Source organism: Engraulis encrasicolus, unplaced genomic scaffold (genome assembly GCF_034702125.1).
Source record: "Engraulis encrasicolus isolate BLACKSEA-1 unplaced genomic scaffold, IST_EnEncr_1.0 scaffold_42_np1212, whole genome shotgun sequence".
Lineage (NCBI taxonomy): Eukaryota > Metazoa > Chordata > Actinopteri > Clupeiformes > Engraulidae > Engraulis > Engraulis encrasicolus.
The window spans coordinates 123,063-140,667 of record NW_026945731.1 but is presented as its reverse complement, the minus strand read 5'-3'; the positions used below and the strand labels follow the sequence as shown (position 1 = coordinate 140,667).

The window sequence follows — 17,605 nt, the reverse complement described above, 5'->3', positions numbered from 1 at the left end:
GCCACAGCTCACATTACCATAAAAATGGATCTGGAGACACTGTATATTTTTACAATAGTCCTATCTTATCTTTCATTTTATCCTGTATTTCACTTCTTTCTTCTTTTAAATTCATAAATGTTTTGGTAAGCGTCAACCTGGCGATATACAAAATCCTGGTAATAATATCTATAGCTTACTCAGTGGATATGTGATACGCGTATAAAGTGTTTTACTACTCTGTTTCCTGTGCAGTGTACTTAGTGTTTACTAAGCTGTTTCCTGTGTAGGCCTACTGCTCTGTATTGTGGACACCTATTCATCAACCTAATGCATTGGAGATGATGACCATGGCCAAAAGAAACCAAAACCAATCAAACTGGATTCAACAGGCAGGGCATATTTTTTTCTGCTCATGGTAAAATGGGTCTTTTTTTCACATTCTTAATTCCTTCATAATATTAAAAGGCCGTGGAGAGTAACATTAATTAGTTTAAAAGGCCATGGAGAGTAACATTAATTAGTTTGTTTATGTTGAGAGGCTAAACAAAGCATTTTCAAAACAAAACAACAACTTTTTCCTCCCTCCAACCCACCCCCCTCTCTCTCTCTCTCTCTCTCTCTCTCCCTATCGCCTCTGCTAAAATAAGCACGCTTAAGTTGCACCCCAGCCCCCACCCCACTCCTCCGTCTCTCTCTCATTCTATCTTCACTGCTAAAATATGCATGCTTACACCCTTTGTAAGCAGCAAACGTGTAACAACCAAAAAATAATTAGCTACATCCACAAAGCTGACTATACTGGGCAGAAGAGAAAATAATTACATTCAGCTCTACTGTTGTTTCACCTGCGCCCGGCAACTGCGTAATATGATAATTATGCGATAACACAGGGGTGTGTGTGTGTGTGTGTGTGTGTGTGTGTGTGTGTGTGTGTGTGTGTGTGTGTGTGTGTGTGTGTGTGTGTGTGTGTGTGTGTGTGTGTGTGTGTGTGTGTGTGTGTGTGTGTGTGTGTGAGGGGTGGGGGTGTGGTGGGGGTCCTGGACCCAGGGACATTACATCCATAATTGAGTTCATTAAGAGCAGGGCACCGCAGCTCTGACCTGGGAGATAATTACATTTTACAGCGGAGGACAGGCACAGGCACGGGCACGGGCACGGGCACGGGCACGGGCAAGGGCACGGGCGCGCGGTGGCACAAAGACACAAGCGGCCACGCGCCAAGCAAGTTTGCAGCTCTCGCTTCAGGTCCGGAGTTGGCACCACATGATGTACTGCGTCGAATGTGGGCCAACTCAGGGCCAACTCTGATTGGCCCAGCCAAGCCATGGCACCAAGGCCGACGCTAGACATAAGCAGAGTATGCAGAGAGCTTAGGGCACCAACCAGTGCTCGGGGAGCCAAGCACTTTGCCCCCAAAATTGGGGCACTCTGAAATTAAGATTGACTATTAAACATTATAAAAAATAGGTAATTACATTACAAAACATATATTTATTAATTTTAAAATGATTATTATTATTATTATTGAATTATGAGGGGGGTCTGCTCACCAGTTGTGCTTAGGGCCTCCAAAGCCTTAGCAGCGGCCCTGCACAACACACACTCCACTCTCCATTTGTCCAGGAAGGACATACATGAGCAAAGTGTGTACATACAGTACAGTATGACATGGAGCAATTAACCTCCACGCTGCCATTATGTCCATAGCGGTGGCAACACATAATGACCTTTATGCCAACACATCACAGTGGCACGCACGTGGAACAGCTGCTGCAGCCAGCCACTAAAATGTGTGGGAGTGGTGACCATGGAAACCTATTCAATTAAGCGTTTAATCGCAAACAGGAATTGTTTCCAAACAGCAATGGGGCATAATGCTCTTCATTTCTTAATTGTGTGTGTGTGTGTGCGTGCGTGCGTGCGTGGTGCGTGCGTGCGTGTGCATGCGCTTGTGTTGTACCCATCTTAAAACGTAGTAGCTTGTTTCTTGGCATGCATACTAATACTGGCCTACATATAGAAATTATCTATCAAGTAAACAAGTACTATACATAAGTGAGATACACGGGTAGAGTAAGGTTGGAGGACATAAACAAAACAAACAAAATTAAAATGCAGTGTGACTCATTAAAGAGGCATTTCATTTCAGTGTCCACTCTAACCACCATGAGGACGCCTAATTAACTACTGTGTTTATCGATGATATAATAGAGAAGGAGAGGTAGCAAATAACAAACAAAAATAAATTGGTGCTGAGAGCCAAAGGGCCAGACAAATAAAAGACACGTCATAGATGGCCATGCTTCTAGATATGCTAATTGACCATGCCACCAACTGTACCAGTTGACCTGTTTCTTCTCTATGAATTATGAGTAAAGTTAATTTGAATTCGGAACGCCAATTAATTAAAATTGCAGAGTAAGGTCAGACCATCTTCCACCCTCCATGGAAACAGATTCATCTTAGCTTGTTCCATGACTGTGTGAATGGAGTCAACATCATTGGGGGCAAACAGTTTGCTTTGGTGGAAGAGGTGCTTGACTGGACAGGCATCCCCAGTCAGCGCAAAACATTATTGTAGTACATGTTATTGTAGTACATGTTATTGTACATGGTTCAGTAATTTTACATCCTTTATCTCAGAGACATCATAGAGCCCATGAGAACGTTTCTGTTATTTTATCTCAGCTCAAACAAAAATGAATCAGAAACACGTGCAGCATGTTTCACTGATAAGGCATTGGGTCTGCTGAATATATTATGTGTAAATGTTGTACTCCCCATGGAATCACTACAGTGGCAGACAAGGGCACCCTGCTCACTCATTATAATGCACGGATAACTCCATGATGATGTAGTACCTTTATGGAATACATGCTAACACACAAGCATGGCAAAGACTAAAGTGACCTTGAAGAGATGCTAACAAGCATGGTAAAGACTAAAGTGACCTTGAAGAGATGTTAACAAGCATGGTAAAGACTAAAGTGACCTTGAAGAGATGTTAACAAGCATGGTAAAGACTAAAGTGACCTCGAGGTTTCTCCATCTTTTGTCTGCAGTAGGCTACACTCCAAAGACAGAGAGGGAGGAAGAGATAGATTGGTTGTCATGACAGCGCCCATTGTTGTCTGGAATGGTGGGAACAAGGCATGAGCAGGAGGTCTCTCGTGTGTGATGATGAAATCAATGACATCTATTATTAAACATAGAGGTCAGTGGATGAAGCTGTTGTTTCTTTTGCACACCTTCCGTTTGGAAAAACACAGGATGTCCTAGGTCACCAAAAGTATATAATGATTGTTGCGTTTCATGACAGATAAAAAGAAACATGCAGTTTGAACAGGATGTACCCCCTTAATGCACGTTGTACCTTCAGTGGCATGCTGTAATAGTCATTGAAAAGTTAACTACCATAGTCCTATACACTCACCGTCCACTACATTAGGAACACCTGTTACAACTGTGAATTGAGGCAAATTTCTGATCAGCCAATCACATGGTGGCAACTCGATGCATTTGTGCTTGTAGACATGGCCGAGATGATCTGATAGAGTTCAAACCGAGCATTATAATGTACTAATGTGGAAGAAAGGTTATTTAAATGACTTTTAACATGGCATGCTGTGGGTGTCGAAGGGCCTGATTTGAGAATGTCAGAAATGCTGATCTACTGAGATATTCAAGCACAACCATAGGGGTTACAAAGAATGGTACGAAAAAGAAAAAAAAATGCAGTGAGCAGCGATTCTGTGGGCAAAAATGCCTTGTTGATGGCAGAGGTCAGAGGAGAATGGCCATACTGGTTTGAGCTGATACAAAAGCAACATTAAGTAAAACAAAACACTCCTTACAACCGAGGTATGCATAAGAGAATCCCTGATTACACAGCGCATCAAATCCTGAGGCAAATGGGCTATAGCTGCAGAAAACCACATTTGGTGCCACTCCTGTCAGCTAAGAACACGAAAATGAGGCAACAATTTACACAGGCTCACCATAAATGGCACTAGAAGATTGGAAAAATGTTGCCTGGTCTGATGAGTCTTGCAACACTCAGTTTGAATGGTCCAAATTTGGCGTCAACAGCATGAAAACTTGGGTCAACCCTGCTTTACATCAACATTTCAGGCTTGGGATATAATGGCATAAGGACATTTTCTTAGCACAATTTGGGCCAATTTATCTTTGTTGGAATGCCACAGCCTACCCGAGTTTTGTTGTAGGCAGTTCAGGCAGTTCTGAAGGCAAAAGGGGGTCCAACCCAGCATTAGAGAGGTGTTCCTAATGGAGTGGCCGGTGAGTGTACAATGACATACCACAGGGCCTTTAGTAATGCACTACGTGGTCATTGCCATTTTGGTAACAGCAAATTTATAACGCCGTGTTTTAATGGTTTAACTGTTGAAATACAATCATTGAACATATGCACTTTTGGAACTGGGTTTATATTCTACAACATTTTGATGAAGTGTACCCATCTGCCAATAGCATTGCTGATAACATCGTGACTGATGGCCGTGCATGTGACATCGTGGATGGTCGTGCATGTGACCTCGTGGAGTGGGTTTATCAGCCAAGCCAATCGGAAATCAGCAACGTACTGTAGTCCCGTCCAATTGAAATCAGCAACGTACTGTAGTCCCGTCCAATTGAAATCAGCAACGTACTGTAGGGCATCCAATTGAAAGTTAAAGAACCAAAAGAGAGCCCACCTGGGAAACTCCCATTGTCTTTGTGACGCAGCACTCCACAGCACACAGTGCTCACTGCACACAACGGAACTGCATTTATGTCTCACCTGTGCAAGGGAGCAGCCCGAAACAGCGCCCAACGGGAGCACTGCAGCGGGACGGTACCATGCTCAGGGTACCTCAGTGGAGGAGGAGGTTGGGTTAGAGCACTAACAATAATATGTGGGTAGATGACGTGACGTGTAAATTTTGCTGTCGCAGGCTCTTAAAATTAAGTAAATTCATGCTTTCAAAATTGTCAATGCTTTAAATGATTAAACTAATGTCGTTGTTGTGAAAAAGTAATGTGTAATAAATCCAGAGCTTAAATAAGTATACTTTGAGTCAAATGTCACATTTGTCCTATGGTGTGACTGAGGCAAGCCTGGTTCTCCATATTAAAACATTTTTAAATAAATAATCAAAGCTCAGTCATTTGTCTAAACAACCCTGGCATGTTTTTCAAGGTGTCTATTTTAGCAAGTGGCAAAGCTTAATTTTTTTCCTGTTTTTCTGAGACCGTATGGACTTATGAAACTTTGTCACAGAAAACAATGTCCTGTGGTGTGACATCATATTTTTGGTTAATTCTGTGGATAATTATCTATTGTTGAAGCTCCAGCGGAACATAAATTGTGACTTTAGACCCTTAAGAAGCCAATGGCAAGGGTGGATTTTAGGTTTTTCTCTCAGAGTTCTTCAATCAATCAATTATGTTTTGCTACCACAAGATGTATTAGTTTTGTAGTCCTTTGGTGTGACAGCCATAATGTACATTCTGACAATAGTGTATATTTTTCACATTTTTTTCTTATGTAGATGTATGAAAATGCATCTCACTAAAGGTGAAATTGTATTTCAGTTGGCAACGACATGGCTTTAAATTAACTCAAAAGCTCAAAAGTCCTATGGTGTGATGGTAAAAGTCCTATGGTGTGATGGTAAAAGTCCTATGGTGTGACACTTTTAAGTATCACACCAAAGGACAAACTGGTCACACCAAAGGACTAGATATCTGAGAAATAGAGTTTAAAACAACTGGTTGTACATTTTTTGTTTATTTTGTTGTTTGACTAGATACAAATTGTGTATTACTTATTCCTTTATTGGCCATTGGAATTTATACTTGATGCATTGTTGATGAATATTTGCTGTTGATTCTAGATACTGTCAAAGGATATAAAATGTCATTAATGGTGCTTTGAAACCATAAAATACAACGGTAACAGTGAAGGAAAGATGAGTGAGAGAGTATAGAGAAGTATATATGAATAAAGTATGCTGTGGAGAGCTCAATATAGCATAAATGTGCTGTCCAGCTTGAGATACCAAACAGGCACTGGCCACTACACACTACAGGTTCAATGGTGTGACAGTCATAGCATACCTACAAAGAGGGCGAGGTGTGATGGTCATGCCAACGTCACACTTCAGTATGAGTCTTATGAGCTCTGCAGGCTAAATTTAATGACCGCATGGCTGTCATTAAGTGTTACGATAGGCTGATAATCTATGACTTAAAGACTTATAAGTATAAATTGTAGGTCAATATTGACTACAACATTACATTATGATCAAAAGACAAAATAATCATGTTGATACATTTGTTTCTGGCTCAGTTTTGCATTTCTGTCCTTTAGTGTGACATGAATGTCCTACGGTGTGACATTTTTAAAACGCTCAAATATTTGTTTGAGTTTAACAATAAATTTGATAAACACTGAATATTGCATTAGAGAAGAACACATTATCATCTCTGAAATGTTAGTATAAATTCTGACAATTTTGAACATTTAAAAAGAAAGATATCCCTATATTTCCTCGAAGGTTTCTAATAAGCTCACCTGTAATGGGGAAAAAAAATCCTTAAATGGTTATTTCTCATTAAATTAAGACTTCAAATTCAATAAATATGAAGAGTGTAACAATGTTCATAAAACTCCATCAAGCCATTTCTACATTACTTAATATATTTATTTCTTAATGTCACACCAAAGGACATATTTTCAGCAAATTGCTTTATCAATGTAAATAAATAATCAATTGATAGATCGACATTGTGACCACTTGGATTTTTAGAAAGATTAATTACTGCACTATGTAGACATACACTGTAAAAGATTTCAAACTGAAATTTACAGCTAATTGATGGGGAATAATTGCCAGCAAATTGTTTTAAATTTACAACAAATTGCAGAAAAAAACAGTTGCCAGCAAGTCGTTTAAAATTACAACACTGTTCCGTTTTCAAAACTACTCTGACCATGGCACATGTCCTGCCCCCTCATCCGCCCGCCTCCTCCCGCCTCCACCCGCCTCCACCCCCGCTCTCCGCCTCTATGTCTGAGATGCTTTCAACATGGTACCGTCCCCAACCTCCACCTTGACTGAGATAGCATGGTACCATAATGCCACTCTGCTCTAAGCATATATTTGTATAAGTTCAGCCTTGCATGTAATAATAAATCACTCAGCACAGTGTTGTCATAATGACAGTGATAGTATCCTCAAGAGGACTTTAATTTATCAAGTTATCTCAAAGGGGAATACAAAAACAGTCACTATAAGGACTGTATGGAAATGCATTTGTCAAACCAATCAAGTGGTCTCAATTTAACATTATTTAAAAAACACCATAAAACATGCTATGCTACAAGATGGCTCTCAAAAGATGAAACAACCCAACCAGTTAACCTGTCAGGCAGCCAACCGGCCAGGTAGCCAACTGGCCTTGACAGACTGGCTGGTTGACTGGCCAGCTGCCTGTCCGATTCACTGGCTGGTTGACTGGCTGCCTGGCTAAACCAGCCAGGCAGCCAGTCAACCGGACAGGCAGCTGGCCAGTCAACCAGCCAGTCAACAAGCAAGGCAGCAAGCCAGTCAACTGACCAGGCGGACAGGCTGTCAGTCAACCTGCCAGGCAGCTAGCTGGTCAACTGGCACTATGCTGTCAGCCACCTTGTCAACAAACCAACCACTCATCTAGTCGGCTAATCAATTGATTGCCAGTACCAGTGAGCGCCAGTGAGTCAGGCGCTATGCTGTGCCATTCAGACAAGCAACCAAAGCAGTGTGACAGTCCAGGTTTATATAGTGGGGCAAGTGAACCATGTGACCAGAGTAATTAGGCATTGGGCAGGTGCTGGCAATCATTGAATCACGGCATGAAAGTGATTAGTAATAAAGTGAGGCAAGGCACTAATTGACAGATTGGTTAGGTATAGAGTGTGACAACAGAGTAACAAGAGAGATCTGTATCAAAAAGCTAACAAGTTCCTAGAATGTTCCAATCATTGATGCTCCTGCTCTAGAACTACAGTTTAAAAACAGACTGGGCTCCTTCTAAGATAGTGTTTAACAAAGTATAAGGATATTCTTAAATGGAATGGTTTTGGCCCTTGTTTAATGCACATATCAAAACTTCAGTTCCAAAAAGTTCTCATTCTGATCCATGTTTATAAGTAAACATTGGTTGGACACAGTGGTTGGACAAAATAACTGAAACACCTGTCCTTTTAATATGTGGGAAGTTTCATGGCTCAAGTGGGCCAGCCTGTTGGCCAATCTTCATTAATTGCACATTGCACCAGTAAGGTGAAGTTGAGTTGAATTGCTGGTGAAAAGTTACCAGCTAACTGTTGTAAAATTACAACAAATTTGCTGGCAAAAAAGTTGCCAGCTCATTGTTGTGAAATTAAAGCAAATTGCTGGTGAAAAGTTGCCAGCTACTTGAAGTAAAATTAAAGCAAATTGCTGGCAATAAAAAGTTGCCAGCTAATTGTTGTAAAATTACAACAAATTTGCTGGCAAAAAAGTTGCCAGCTCATTGTTGTGAAATTAAAGCAAATTGCTGGTGAAAAGTTGCCAACTTATTGAAGTAAAATTAAAGCAAATTGCTGGCAATAAAAAGTTGCCAGCTAATTGTTGTAAAATTACAACAAATTGCTAGCAACAAGTTGCCAGCTAATTGTTGCGTTCTTCCAACGCAAACACTGGAAACTTCACAACATACAGCCTTTGAAAATAATGGTCCTGGGCCTCTGCTTCCATTCCTTCTCATGGGATTTTGAGATATATTCTGTTGCCGAAGCCATCAAAAAGCCAAATTGAACCACAGGGGGCTGCCACACCTGAGCATCGTTTATGCTCTATGACCTGCCCATCGTCTGTATAAATGGACAAACCATCATTGGCCTCTCCCATGCCCTTTTAGCAGAGAGAAGCCCGTTTTGAATTGCACTGAGCTGAAATTAGCGCACCTGGACGTCATTTACAATCAGCTGGCTCATGACCAAAGAAGGTAGATTGGATAAGCAGTATCACTCAATGGAAAATGCATTGGCCACAGTGTAGTTGTTGGGGGCAGTCGTGGCTCAGTGGTTAGAGCATTGGGGTGGCAACCCAAGGGTTCTCGGTTCAATGCCCGACCGGACCGCAGCTGAAGTGCCCTTGAGCAAGGACCCTAAGGCTCCCCGGGCACCATTCAGCAGGCAGCCCACTGCTACGGACCAGTGTGTGTAACTATATGTGATTCACTAGCCCAAATGGGATAAATGCTCCAATCCAAATTGGCTCCAATTGGCTTCGTAGTATGAGGGTGTTGCTTTAATGCCATAGAACTAATACATTTATGCTTAATGACATGGTGCACATGGTCAGTGGGTGCAACGCCATAATGGATAAAATTTGTACTCCACAAATTTGGTCGAAAGAGGATATCCGGTTGTCAGTGCTCAGTTTGTGGCCAAATTTACTGCAGCTGTCGGTCAGCATTAATTGCGGGGGATAATTAAGGACAGGTGACAAACATTCACTATTGTATCCTATGACCTGTTCCACACTTTACCATGCTTCCAATTTGACCATGGAAGAAGAAAATTGGACTCCCTTGCGATCATTCCATACTACACTCCGATGATGTCTGTAAACCCTCCTATGTCTACCTCCTTGCTCATGACCAGGTGTGTGCGATTGAAGAGTTCAAATCAGTTCAAATTCTCTCCACCTCTATCAGGCCTGTATGCATGTTTTAAAAGCATCCAATCAGAATGTGACCTGAGCTCCATAATTTCTGCATGTGGCTTTGCATACATTTGCATTAGGACAGCAGCCCTGACAAAACAGATCTTTACAACAGTATGTTGTAAAAAGTACTATGTGCTGCTGTACATTTACAATTGTGAATTGTACTCTATATGATATCCCACAATGCATTGCACATTACAGCAGTGAATAGTAAACTGGTATATACATCTTCTTGATGTAGAATTCTAATGTGAAATCACAGCAATCTTTTACAGTGTATACTTTTTTCCCTCATAAACAATGTTTTGTAAAAAAAAATCTTTTTTTTCTGCCAAACTGTCATCTACCCATGTAGAACTGTTAGCTGTGTTGCTTCATTTATACAATAATGCTTTAATGTGAAGCTAAGTTTAAATGTTTCACACATTAAGCACTATCCACATGGTGGTGACATATTCACTGCACCTAACCTGCGAAAGATCACATCTAGCACTTCAGCTTCTCTGGTTATACTGATTCCTCTGTCTGAACCAATGGGTCTTGCACTACATAAAAATGACCAGCAGGTGGAGGTGGTGCTCATTCACACAGAGGGAGCCTCGTTGGCGTAACCAACGCCTGCTAGAGAGGAGACATGGGGACGTGTACTTAAAGGTGGTTGCGCAGTTTAACCACCACTGATGATTATAGAAATATTCTGTGAAATGGTTTCAGAGTCCATTTCTTAACGTTTAGTTTTTAGATAGAATTCAGTCATGCACTGCTTTATGTGGAAAGAACAACTGCCACTTATTCATATAATAGACCTATTGTGTTTTGTGGAACCCAACCAAACCAAATACAATGGATAATAGTGTGTAATACTAACAGGAAAGTGGTGAAAATTCTTTTAAATTTAAAAAAATCAAATTATTTTAAATCCTGCACAAACACCCTCACAGTACGACAACAAAGCATAGGACCCCTTTACATGTCAACAGTCAACTGTCTGCTGCCATTTTTGTGGTTTAGGCCTCCTGTCTGTTATGCTAAAGCAGAAACTGTGACCACACACACGGCGACTAGTACAGCCGGCTGCCTGTCAGGTGTTGATGTTTGCGTCTTATGTGTCAAGTGTTTGCAGAATGTGGCCAGGCCCTTTTCCTGTGTAAACAGAATGTTCTTGCTTTAACTAAATTTCAATGCATTGCACATCTACTGTGTGTGTGTGTGTGTGTGTGTGTGTGTGTGTGTGTGTGTGTGTGTGTGCCTGCGTGCATGCGTACGTGCGTGCGTGCCTGCGTGTGTAAGGAAAGGCCAAAAGCAACTCATTCTGACCTTGTGCTGTCCGTGTGGAGGCTACTCAGGGTAATGTGTGGATGGTCCTGATTTTTAGGCTGTTAATACGTTTTTAGTTTTGATATATTTTTGTAGTTTAATTTCTAGCATTTATAACCTTTAAAACAATGCAGCAATATCTCCCTGGTATTCCATAAATAAAAGAAAAAGAGAGGAAAAAAAACACTCAGAAACTCATACAAGTAGTACCTTGTCATTTTTTTTTTTTTTAAATGAAGGGAGACCTCCCAAATCACAGGAAACAGTTCAGCAATCAATGATAAATATACTATGTATATTGGGAATACATTGGGAAAATATTACTGACGTAGCCTCTTACTGCAGATGGGGTCGCCGGCTGAAAACACTCAACTAATTACATTGCTATGACAGTACCGAGAGCCTTAAGTAACAGATTAAGACACAGCCATTACAATTTTGATGACAGTAAGGTTATAATATAGGTTCTGCGCTAAGGGGTTAATTACTCTAAAGACTGTGGCCAATGCATATCAATTGTTCATACTAGCCACTGAAAACAAAAGCCAGGGGTCAATGCAACTTTATCGTAATCTCATTCCTCTGGATTTACAGTGGAGTAGATCACCTCTGTCCAAGTATCGTCTGGCAACATGCCATTGGGGAAGATTCCCTACAAGAGGAAAGAGACAAAGTCAACCAAGCATACATCAAACACACAACATAGAACTCCAGGTTGTTCCTGATTTATGTGATGTGTGGTACATTGCACTGTGCAGGAAATGGCCAAAAAAGGTACTGCAACTATGCTGCTCACTGAAAAAGGGTTGGCCATCGCCAAATTTGATATTTACATGAATTACATTACAAGTAATGAACAAATATTTTCTAGTATGTCCAAGTAGAGTCATTTTCGTAGCTAAAAATAGCTATTTTTTTCAAAATGGCGGATGATGGAGAAGATCCCCCTTTTCATGTATGAAAAGTGCAATTTTTCCAGTCATAATGAATAGGCCTATTTAGAATTTGATGGTGGTGGTAAGTATTCATGAAAAAGGTAACATTAGTGAATGACATTACATCTCACACAGTGTTCCTCTATGTATACTCTACCTACAAACATGTCAAAATTGCTTAGAAACCAGCTCCGGCCCTACCGTGGCTGATATGGTAGGGCACTTGTTTACTACGCGGCCGACCCGGGTTCAAATCCCGGCCCAGGTCCTTTGCCGACCCTTCCCCGTCTCTCTCACCTAACTAACTTCCTGTCTCTACTTCACTGTCCTGTCTGAGAAAAAACAACAAAGGCTTGTAAAGAGATGAGATGGTGACAGGAGACAAGTGGAAGAGAGACAGGCAGCTGGAATCGAAGCCGGCCATAGAGGTACCGTGCCCCACTTCCTATATAATTTGACTTGACAAGTGTTATCGTTGTCCTATTACTAGAGATGGACATCTTGAATCTACAAATCAAACCTTGAATTAACTGATCAGAGTTGCTCTTCACTTTTACTTTCTAACTCATCTCAAGCCCAATTCTAACTCTCACAAAGTAAAGTTGATTAAAATTGTTGGGAAATATACATAGACGTACCCCCACTGAATGATGTAGTTTGGAAGTGGAACCTAGTGGGGGAAAAAACAGAAAACAAAATCACAGGCTGTTTTTAAAAAAAAAACTTTTTTAAGTCTCTACCTTATTTTGTGGACTTAGAAACTAAAATTCGCGCTGTCCTGCAATTCAATCGTGATCCGGACTACAAGAAATTAATCACTTGTTCCTTTTGTCATGTTCAGCAACTCCACAAAGTTTCATCCAAATATGTTCGTAACTTTTTGAGTTATCCTGCTGACAAACAGACAGACAGACAAACAAACAGACAGACAAACCAATGCGACCGAAAACATAACCTCCTTGGCGGAGGTAACAATAAAAAAATAAAAACCTCATTCAACCGAGATGACATGTCATGGCCTTCAAGTGGTATCTGCAAGTGTAGTAGGCTAAGATGATGTCCTCGATTGTCAGTTGCTTTGGTTAAAGGCATTTGCCAAATGTAATGTAATGTAATGTAATGTAATGTAATGGTCTTCACCTTGTCTGTTTGACATTACTAAGCAGCTGCCGATGAGGACTGCGAGTGCTACTCCTCCTATAGCAATATAGGCCCAAACAAAGGTCTGCTCCACATCACCAGTCCCTGCAAGCATGCCATAGTGTTTTGCCACAATGTAAGAGATGAGTTAGGAGAGAAATGTTTTTGCTCATTTGAAACAGCCTGATTAGAGTCACTTTTCAATTTTACTTTTCTCTTATCTCAAGCCCTCTTCCATAAAGTTCTTGACATTAGCTCATGTTGAAATCCACTTATTCTTATCGAACAAACTAATAATAACACTATGCTCCACTGTAGTTATTGTTTATCATCTAACATACTAATAATTTTTACTTGGTTCAGGTTGGCAGAGGTCCCCAATGTCCACTGCATCCTGGCTCCAGCTGACTGGGTTGCTATGGTTACAGATGATGGAGCCGTGCCTGGTGAAGATGCTGAGGCCACCATGAGTAGAGTCTCCATCCTGTGTGCAGGTGCTGATGTTGCAGCTAGAGGTCACAGAGAGGTCACCAGCTCTACACGACACCATCACCTGAGACATATGTGTAGTCAGGACTGGCTTCTCAACTGGCCCTGTGAACACACATGCAAATAATAACAAAATCACACACCACATATTGACACACAAAACACAAGTCATTGGAGTTAATTCAACAGCTTCTATCATTTCACAGATCTTTAAACTCACCCAAAACGTAGAGAAAGTATTCAACAGCAGTCTTAGTCCCCTCCATAGTCATCTCTCCTGTGTAGAGTCCAGTGTCATTCTTCTTCAGGTTCTTCAGCTCCATAGACAGGTCTCTGGTATTGAACTCTACTCTGCTCTGGTAGGAGGGTGAAACTTTCAATTTGCGATCTGCATGATTATGATGTGGAAGATATGTAACAATGCTCGTCTGGTTAAAAGTCCAAACGATACGATCTGCATCTGCAGTGTTGTTTCTGTTCATGACCAGGGTGATGGACGTTCCCTCTTCAGCAAACACACTCTCTGGAGCACAGGCCGCTGTGGAGACAATTTGGTATGGTCAGTACCAACACGTTTACAAGACTCATCATTACAGGGTGGTATACAGCTGGTTCGGTAGTAAACCAGGTTAAGTTAACCTTGTGGTAGAGGTAAATTATCTAATAGAAGAGCTTTGAGTCCGCATTTTCTTAAATAAATGAGAGAGAGAGAGAGAGAGAGAGAGAGAGAGAGAGAGAGAGAGAGAGAGAGAGAGAGAGAGAGAGAGAGAGAGAGAGAGAGAGAGAGAGAGAGAGATTTCTGCAACAGGGAAATTGGATGTCACCTAGCCATCCATACAACACGTAGCAGCAAGATAAGACAAGCACATAATAAATAAGGGCTAAGAAATAAATAAGAAACAGTCCATCATAAAAAAAACACGCAAGCTATTGCCACAACATCATAAAAGCACTAAAAAAGCACTCAGCAGCTGTTGTCATAAAGACAGATTGCTTCAGGAATAAAAATATCTTCTAAACCTTTCTGTGAAGCACTTAGGTCTAGGCCTTTGGCTCCTGCCACTCTTTGTGAATAGGCTCGTCCATGCCCAGCACATTGTTCACCTTCATCATTGTCCGCTCCTCTAAAATTTGCTCCACCGTATTAAAACACACACCAGTGATGGACCCTGCTTTCTTGATAAGCTTATTTACCCTGTTCCTGTCCTCCAGTGATATCCCCCCACCCCAGCACATAACAGCATAAAATAAAACACACATACGTATATCGCCTGCACGTATATCGATTAGCAGGTTAACCACTTCCTGTAGGATAACTAAGTCTGGTTTATCACTTAACCTCGTTCTTAATATATCCCCCAGGTGTAATTACAATGATATGTGTTTCATACACTGCCATCGTTATTACTTAAATTCCATTAGCTGTTACATAACCTTAAACTTTGGGATGCTCACTCATGTGACAAAAATGAACGACGTCTCCCATTTTCCCCATTCTAGAATCATTATATTCTGGTGCTCAATAACAAGGGAGGAAGAATGAAGTGTAATGTGTAATGCTAAATCCAGATATTCTAGTATTACTCTCTCCTAATAAAGCTATGCTTAATACACATCTTGAGACCAGTATTTTGAAACTCTGTAAGTTTGTCCAAACATAGCAAATAAAAAACACACATTTTATGCAAATACATATACAGTAAGTTAGCCTATGATTTAGCTTTTTAATATAAGAACCCATTATTATTATGCTACTTTGATATTGTGCTTTACCTGTGTGAAGTCTGAGAGTTTGTATTAGCAGCAGGAGCACCAAGTCCACCATCGTTTCAGCCAAGACAAGAGAAGAGAGGTGAGGGGGTTTACAGGATGTTCGTATGGACCACCACATTTCCTGTAGTTATTCACACATGACTTGGAGGGAGTCATGCTGATCTCACGGCCTACAAAATTGTTCCGTACAAAGACAATAACAGAGAAGGTAAAGAGAAACATACAGCATAATTCATTAGAACTAACAATAATAAAAATGAAGATGAATCGATGGCCCAAACTCATATGAGTCAGAGTGTGTCATGTGGATCACACATTAAATGACAATTAAGGGCAAATGGTGGATGTTTTTAAAGACATCCAGTATTCTCTCTGATAGAAGGTGCAGGGCCCACCACATTTCCTGTTGTTTTCACAGCTACAGGAGGCTTTTTTTTCTTTGTCTTGTGGTCTGTAAAATTGTTCCACACAGTGAAAAGACAACAGAAGGAGAAACATATCATAAACCTTCAAAGCCATATGTGCTAGGGTGTGTATCATGTGGGTCACACATTGTAACAATTAATTTCCATAGTAGATTATAAAAGCCACCACAGCACAATGTTCCATTGGAGAATAGGTCAGCTTGTCAGAAGGAGTGCACTTTCACAAGAGACATGTCACCTTTTCCAAATATTGTTTAATATTGTGTGGTGTCATTCTGTACATGTATCAGTGCACAGTGTCTGTGTTGTACTGAAAAAAGAACCAGACACACTTCCAGAGCCGTCGCTAGGCATAAGCAGAATACGCAGAGCGATTGGGGCCTCAGCTTCTTTGCCCCCAAAATTGGGGCCTCCCAAATTCAGATTGACAAAAAAATACAATATTAATAGAATGACAAAATATAATGTGAAATTACATTACAAAAATAATATTTATCAAAATGGCCTTTTTTTAAGAAATGTGCATTCCATTACTCAACTCAACTCAACTCAAACTGTTTTGCCTAATACCCTACATTCCCTTTGTGTCTTTGCTGTGAACTTAAGTAGCCAGCCACAACATTCAATTGCTTCACAGCTTTGACAGAATATGTCAGAAGTGGTCACAATTCCACAATGAAGTCACACCACAGTCTTAATTTCACCTATTATTAGCTATATCTGAAACGTATGCTATAAATACTGGAATTATGAATACTGGAATGATTATTATTATTATTATTTAATTATGAGGGGGGCCTCCTGACCACTTATGCAAACCTTAGTAGTGGCCCTGCACACTTCTGAACATCTGTCATGTAATAGATGACTAATAACATGGGGGAGGGTGGGTGTGATTCCCCCTCCGTCAGTGGAGACAAGGACTTCAGTGTTCATTGCAACTCAGTGATGCTGCATGCAATCTTCAAATACGTCCTCCCACCTTATTTTTCAGGATATAAAAGAATCATCTGTACAATGAACGTTACAGCTGCAGTATACTGTGTGTGGCCCTTCATGTAGTAACACTTCTTCACCTGCAGAGAGATGTGTTGTGCCATTACAACACTTCAATAGCAATGAGTTCAGATACTCATCACCATTGTAGAGTTTGTTCTTATGACCAAAATGGTGAACATGAAGGGGTTATAGGCTGTGTAGGTTACAAGCTGTGGTATTGTTTCATGAATATTTTATGATACTATTTACCTAGTATTTCTTACTCATTTCCAAACATTTGTTGGTTTATTGTTCATGATTATTCCATTATGTACTAAGTGTGTTACTAATACTTTATAAGCGACTGATATTCTTAAGTGTTACACAGTCATGTATAACCTTGACTCACAGCACTTCACCCACCCTTAAACGTTTTCTTGTTTTGTAGAATTCCTTAAATTCACTTCTGTGGTCATCTCCCTTGTTTGTTATGTGATGGCATATGAGCCTGCCATGATGACTGCTAAAGAAAATAGTATTTGGCATGCCCACTAACCTTAATAGGAAGAGCAATATCTAGTAATAAATGCATCCCTTTATTATTTTCAATACTTTTGAAGAAATGCACCATATGTGTAATCAGTAGCGAACACGGATGCAATTATTCTATCATTCAATACTCTGCTTTCCAAATTATTGTGTAAAATATGTTTGAGCATCGAAAATTAACATTTTTAAAATTGAGTTAATTTCATTTTGAATTGTTTATCAAGGCTCTTTGGACCACTGGCCCCATTTAAGATGCCAC

General features: G+C 40.5%; 1 protein-coding gene across 1 annotated transcript; it reads right to left on the bottom strand.

Annotated features, from left to right (window-relative positions):
• Positions 1-1,093: 1,093 nt before the first annotated feature.
• On the bottom strand, positions 1,094-15,446 carry LOC134444012 (uncharacterized). Its single transcript, XM_063193501.1, has 6 exons — positions 15,395-15,446; positions 13,842-14,159; positions 13,487-13,726; positions 12,631-12,662; positions 11,650-11,709; positions 1,094-1,324 (listed from the first exon to the last, which is right to left on the bottom strand). Exons 1-6 carry the CDS (start codon positions 15,444-15,446, stop codon positions 1,094-1,096), a joined length of 933 nt encoding a protein of 310 aa, XP_063049571.1.
• Between the last annotated feature and the right edge of the window lie 2,159 nt (positions 15,447-17,605).